Raw genomic sequence first — 7,100 nt, 5'->3', positions numbered from 1 at the left:
TTCACTCTTGTTATCCAGGCTGGAGTGCAATGGCGCGATCTCGGCTCACCGCAACCTCCGCCTCCTGGGTTCAGGCAATTCTCCTGCCTCAGCCTCCTGAGCAGCTGGGATTACAGGCACGCACCACCATGCCCAGCTAATTTTTTGTAGTTTTAGTAGAGACAGGGTTTCACCATGTTGGCCAGGCTGGTCTCAAACTCCTGACCTCAAGTGATCCACCTGCCTCAGCCTCACAAAGTGCTGGGATTACAGCCATGAGCCACCGCACCCAGCCTAGTCTTTTGAGTTTGTATTAAGATTTATAGAAAAAGGAATGTAGATTTTGTTAAAGACATCTTAGGTTACAAGAGGCCGTCAAGATCAAGGTATTTCTTCCCTTAAAAGAAATGAGTTTTCATTGTTAATAAGAGACTAGTTTTAAGGGTAGTATTTAAATGAACTGTCCTAGTAGAAAGCTGGAATCTGGAAACTCCTTTATTTATTCTGCCTCTGTAGAAATGGCTTTATACATGACTACAGCAACAATTGAACTCCTGGTTTCTGTGGACAGTAAAGTTTATCTTACGGTTGTGCTAGGCGAGAAGTCAGGAAAAGGAGCTGAATGTGTAACTGTGATTTCCTTCTCTGTAGTGTGTTCCATGGGAACCGGTACAAGCAGACTCTATAGTGCTCTCGCCAAGACACTGAACAGCAGCGCTGCCTCCCAGCACCCAGAGTATTTGGTGTCACCTGACCCAGAACATCTGGAGCCCATTGATCCTAAAGAGCTTCTTGAGGAATGCAGGGCTGTCCTGCACACCCGACCTCCCCGGTACCAGAGAGATTTTGTGGACCTGAGGACAGATTGCTCCAGTACCCACCCACCTATCAGGGTCATGCAGTGGAACATCCTCGCCCAAGGTATGCCTGATGCTTTCGTGCCTGTGCAGTCAAGTTTTCTGTGACTGCCTTTCTGCTTCTGCGCATGCTCGGTGCACTGATGTTTTATGTTGATGGAAGAGGTGTGGGCAGATGGAGGTGTAGAAGGATAGGGTGATTTCAGCAGCATGGCGAGCCTCCTAAAAGAAGTTAAGAAAGGAAGTCATCTAGCTTTCCCTTTTTTAAATTTTTATTTATTTTTTGAGATGGAGTTTCACATGTTGCCCAGGCTGCAGTGCAATGGCGTGATCTCAGCTCACCACAACCTCTGCCTCCCGGGTTCAAGCGATTCTCCTGCCTCAGCTTCTCGAGTAGCTGGGATTACAGGCACCCACCACCACAACCAGCTAATTTTTTGTATTTTTAGTAGAGTCAAGGTTTCACCATGTTGGCCAGCCTGGTCACAAACTCCTGACCTCAGGCGATCCACCCGCCTCGGCCTCCCAAAGTGCTAGGATTACGGGCGTGAGCCACCACGCCCAGCCTGATTTTCACTATTTTTTTTTTTTTTTTTTTTTTTTTGAGACGGAGTTTCGCTCTTGTTACCCAGGCTGGAGTGCAATGGCGCGATCTCGGCTCACCGCAACCTCCGCCTCCCGGGTTCAGGCAATTCTCCTGCCCCAGCCTCCTGAGTCGCTGGGATTACAGGCACGCACCACCATGCCCAGCTAATTTTTCGTATTTTTAGTAGAGACGGGGTTTCACCATGTTGACCAGGATGGTCTCGATCTCTTGACCTCGTGATCCACCCACCTCGGCCTCCCAAAGTGCTGGGATTACAGGCTTGAGCCACCGCGCCCGGCCGATTTTCACTATTAAAACAAGTAACTCGACATTTATTCTTTACACCTTCCATGTTTGTGGACTATCCTAGAACAATGAAAGTCTGTCTGCTTCCCAGCAGGTCTGAATTTGAAGGGCTCTACATTTTGTTAGGCAGTTAAATGGAACAGCCTCAACCTCTGTGTTGCCCCCAGCTTTCAGTCCATGGCACTATGATAGCATTTGCAGGGAAGAAACTGAATGGGTATCACAGAACTTTTCTGCAGGGAATGGCAGCTCTGTGTGGGTGGTGGTGAGTCTAGGTATTTTTGTGGTCATATTATCTATATTCATTTATATAACTTGAGACCAAAATGATGTTGCTTCAGTTCTCTGTTTTCTTTTTTTTTTTAATTGAAACACAGTATGAGATAGTATTCAGTTCTTTGTTGATTAAGATATTACTTTGTGGGATTACAGATGTTAGCCAGCACACCCAGCCTATTAAAGACGTTTTGAAAACTAAAAAAAAAAAAAGATAGATATTACTTTGTGGCCAGGTGCAGTGGCTCAAGCCTGTAATCCCAGCACATTGGGAGGCCGAGGCAGGTGGATCACCTAAGGTCAGGAGTTTGAGACCAGCCTGACCAACATGGTAAAACCCCATCTCTACTAAAAATACCAAAAAATTAGCTGGGTGTGGTGGTACGCGCCCATAGTACCAGCTACTTGGAGGGCTGAGGCAAGAGAATCGCTTGAACCTGGGAGACAGAGGTGGTAGTGAGCTGAGATTGAGCCACTGCACTCCAGCCTGGGCAACAGAGTGAGCCTGTCTCAAAAAAAAAAAAAAAAAAAACTTTGTTATGGGTTATGGTACAAAGGACTTCTTTCCTGGGTTTGCCAAATTAAAAAACAGATGTGTCAATCAACTTTATGTAGCATTGCCTTTTATGTTGCACTTGAAATTTTAAGAAAAAACCAGGCCCTGATTTTTTTTTCTTGGAAAATAAGGGATATTCCCTGACTTATCCAATCTTTGATTCTTTTTTCCATAATTAGGAAAAGCTGCCCATTTAAAATAAGTCCTATTCAGCTGGGCACAGTGGCTCATGCCTGTAATCCCAGCACTTTGGGAGGCTTAGCACAGGCAGATCACCTAAAGTCAGGAGTTGGAGACCAGCCTTGCCAACATGGTAAAACCCCGTCTCTATAAAAATACAAAAAAAAAAATTAGCCAGGCATGATGGTTGGTGCCTGTAATCCCAGCTACTCAGGAGGCTGAGGTGGGAGAATCACTTGAATGCGGGAGGCAAAGGTTGTGGTGAGCCGAGATCGCACTATTGCACTCCAGCCTGGGTAACAGAGCGAGACTCCGTCTCAAAAAAAAAAAAAAGTCCCATTCATTCTGAGTGGCATCTGTTTAAATCAGTTCACATGGCTTTTAAAACTAATACTTGGTGTTTAAAAAAACAAACCAGGGCCGGGCGCGGTGGCTAACGCCAGTAATCCCAGCACTTTGGGAGGCCGAGGCGGGTGGATCACGAGGTCAAGAGATCGAGACCATCCTGGTCAACATGGTGAAACCCCGTCTCTACTAAAAATACAAAAAGTTAGCTGGGCATGGTGGCGCGTGCCTGTAATCCCAGCTACTCAGGAGGCTGAGGCAGGAGAATTGCCTGAACCCAGGAGGCGGAGGTTGCAGTGAGCCGAGATCGCGCTATTGCACTCCAGCCTGGGTAACAAGAGTGAAACTCTGTCTCAAAAAAAAAAAAAAAAAAAAAAAAAACCAAAAAAATTTTTAAATTAACAATAAAAATATTTACATTTATTTCATTTGACATAGCTTAGATCACTGGGACTGCAAAGCAGTTTCCTTAAGTAAGATTTTTTTTTTTGAGATGGAGTCTCACTGTCACCCAGGCTTCACTGCAGTGGCATGATCTCAGCTCACTGCCAGCCTCCACCTCCCGAGTTCAAGCAATTCTCCTGCCTCAGCCTCCCGAGTAGCTAGGACTACAGGCATGCCACTCCATGCCTGGTTAATTTTGTATTTTTAGTAGAGATGAGGTTTCATCATATTGGCCAAGCTGGCCTTGAACTCCTGACCTCATGATCTCTCCATCTCGGCCTGCCAAAGTGCTGGGATTACAGGCATGAACCACCGCACCTGGGCTGTAAGATATTAATATCCTGGATATAGTTACATGAAATAGTTTTGAAACAAAAGACCTGTTTGCTTCATCCATATAGTGAGAGGTGATTTAGTTTGGATGGGGTAACACAGTTGGACAGAGAACCACTCAAAGCATCTAAAGCAGAAGCAGCATTCTGATGGTCTTGAGTGATGCCAAAACTCCTGGTACTTTGAAGTTACGGTTCTGTAAGAGCTGACAACTGACTAGCTTTTTCTTTTCAGCTCTTGGAGAAGGCAAAGACAACTTTGTACAATGCCCTGTTGAAGCACTCAAGTGGGAAGAAAGGAAATGTCTCATCCTGGAAGAAATCCTGGCCTACCAGCCTGATATATTGTGCCTCCAAGAGGTGGACCACTATTTTGACACCTTCCAACCACTCCTCAGTAGACTAGGCTATCAAGGCACGTTTTTCCCCAAACCCTGGTCACCTTGTCTAGATGTGGAACATAACAATGGACCAGATGGCTGTGCCTTATTTTTTCTCCAAAACCGATTCAAACTGATCAACAGTGCCAATATTAGGCTGACAGCCATGACATTGAAAACCAACCAGGTGGCCATTGCACAGACCCTGGAGTGCAAAGAGTCAGGCCGACAGTTCTGCATTGCCGTCACCCATCTAAAAGCACGCACTGGCTGGGAGCGGTTTCGATCAGCTCAAGGCTGTGACCTCCTTCAGAACCTGCAAAACATCACCCAAGGAGCCAAGATTCCCCTTATTGTGTGTGGGGACTTCAACGCAGAGCCAACAGAAGAGGTCTACAAACACTTTGCTTCCTCCAGCCTCAACCTGAACAGCGCCTACAAGCTGCTGAGTGCTGATGGGCAGTCAGAACCCCCATATACTACCTGGAAGATCCGGACCTCAGGGGAGTGCAGGCACACCCTGGATTACATCTGGTATTCTAAACACGCTCTCAATGTAAGGTCAGCTCTCGATCTGCTGACTGAAGAACAGATCGGACCCAACCGGCTACCTTCCTTCAATTATCCTTCAGACCACCTGTCTCTAGTGTGTGACTTCAGCTTTACTGAGGAACCTGATGGACTTCTATAAATACTTATTTTTGTCTTTTTAATCACAAGAGTCTTAACAGGGGATGTTTCAGGAAACAAATAGGATAAGACAATGCCTGAGGAAGGATAGAAACATGGGAAGTTTCTGTCATTTCATTTTCTATGTTTCCAGCATGCCCTTGGAAAAGACTTCCTTTAGTTCACAGATCTTTTCAATTAAAACCTATAGTGAAAAAGGTGTTTCCACTCCAGTTTTGGCTTGTATTGTTTTATTTTCCTTAGTATTATATTTTGATCACTTATAGGCATTAATTGGCTGGTTTTGGTCAGGTGCAGTGGCTGCTTATTCCTGTAATACCAGCACATTGGGAGGCCAAGTTGGGAGAATCATTTGAACCCAGGAGTTTGAGACTATTCTGGACAACATGGCACGAGATCCCATCTCTATTTCTAAAATAATAATAAATTTGATTATTTTGAAGCCTTTTCAGTTTGAGGATGCCATAAAAACTCAGACCTGCTTGAATCTTCCATAAGTAACAAGTATGTAGGAGCAGTTTTTCTAAATAGCATTTTAAGTTATTTGTTGGTTTTTAAAATGTCAACAAAATATGCATGATATTTATTTTTTATATCTTCATATAAAATTAAGTAAATAAATTATAGCATTATCAACATTGTAGAACCATGCAAGAGAAGTTATGGAGGAAGTAATTTATGGTAATTTTCATAAAGCTTTAAACTATTTTCATTTAGGCTGTAACAAAATTAATACAAAGGAGCTATTTAGCCTGGAGGGGCTTTTGTTATTTAAGTGTCAGATTTCTTTGATGCATTCTTCATAAATAATCCTTGTCCTGCCTCTATGTTCCTCCTTAGTGTGTTTCTTGAGATTCTAATTGATTTTCAATTATTTAATCAACTAGTGTTCATTACTGCATTGCTGTTATATAGTTAAACTTTGCCATTGGATAATATTGGTATATATTTCATATTGGTCACTCGATGTCATTATTTGTATTGGAATGAATGTGCTGTTCACAATAGGTTATTTAGAAGCTGTATGTGGCAGTGGCCAAGAGAGTCAGTAGGACCACTGGGCGCTTTGGCTAACGCCTGTAATCCCAGCACTTTGGGAAGCCAAGGTGGGTGGATCACGAGGTCAAGAAAGAGATTGAGAGTCAGTAGGACCTTCTTTTCAGAGATAAGGAACTTTCTAGAAAGCCTGTTAATGGGCTGTCATTGAAATTTCCTAAGATAGCCAGATGCTGTGATTCAAAATATCTAGAACAAAGAATGTAAAAAGTTAGAACCTGGATTGGGTGCAGTGGCTCACACCTATAATTCCAGCACTTTGGGAGGCCAATGCGGCAGATCACCTGTGGTCAGGAGTTCGAAACCAGCCTGGCCAAGATGGTGAAACCCTGTCTCTACTAAAAATACAAAAATAAACTGGGCATGGTGGCAGATGCCTATAATCCCAGCTACTTGGGAGGCTGAGGCAGGAGAATCGCTTGAACCTGGAGGTGGAGGCTGCAGTGAGCTGAGACGGCACCATTGCACTCCAGCCTGGGCAACAAGAGTGAAACTGTTTAAAAAAAAAAAAAAAGAAACACTGCAAACAAAATAACTTATTGGTAATAGATATTTTAATCCATGAGTTGTAAATATATAAGATTAATAAATGGTCTTTTCAAGCTAGTGGTTTTAATATCTTGTCTTTGTAGTCCAAAAAGGATCTAGAAGTAGATTTTTTCCTTTAATACTGTTTTATCATAATGACCCACATTATCCATTCACGCACAGAACCTTCACTGTAAAAGTGGGCAAAGACCTGTAGCTGCAAGTTGATGGCACCTGTACCTATGTGGTAGCTGCACCAGCGTCTACTGAAATGGATCACTCATTCTGTACTAGAACCACTTTTAAAACAAATGTTTTCAGAAGTAACATTGTATGCACACGATTTTGGGGCCACTGGAAAGAATGACAACCAAGAGAAATCTATCAGACATGTAGAATTGGTTCAGATTTTAGGATGACTAATTATTGCTAGTCATGTTGTTGAGAACAATACTGATTAATACAGGTATCTTATTTTGTTTACCTACCCCAAAATACCTCAGCCAGAACCCATGGCAGCCTTAATAAATCTGGATGGGAATGAAAGCCAAAATAATGTTTGAATTTCAAGTGTTGTCTGCCAAC

General features: G+C 43.4%; 1 protein-coding gene across 2 annotated transcripts in view; it reads left to right on the top strand.

Annotated features, from left to right (window-relative positions):
* The window catches only part of NOCT (nocturnin), a 22,384-nt gene extending 16,628 nt beyond the window's left edge, over positions 1–5,756 (top strand). The window contains exons 2-3 of one of the 2 annotated variants that reach the window (XM_032292273.1): positions 631–900; positions 4,097–5,756. In XM_032292273.1, the coding sequence (XP_032148164.1) occupies positions 631–900; positions 4,097–4,932 (1,106 nt within the window). In that variant the 3' untranslated portion in view covers positions 4,933–5,756. Of the gene's footprint in view, positions 1–238; positions 901–4,096 lie in introns of those variants that run through there. The other variant, XM_032292272.1, reaches the window with a different exon arrangement.
* Positions 5,757–7,100: the final 1,344 nt, after the last annotated feature.

This window comes from Sapajus apella, unplaced genomic scaffold, assembly GCF_009761245.1.
Source record: "Sapajus apella isolate SASKATOON/1434 unplaced genomic scaffold, GSC_monkey_1.0 scaffold27, whole genome shotgun sequence".
NCBI lineage: Eukaryota > Metazoa > Chordata > Mammalia > Primates > Cebidae > Sapajus > Sapajus apella.
This window is presented reverse-complemented; position numbering and strand designations above follow the sequence as displayed.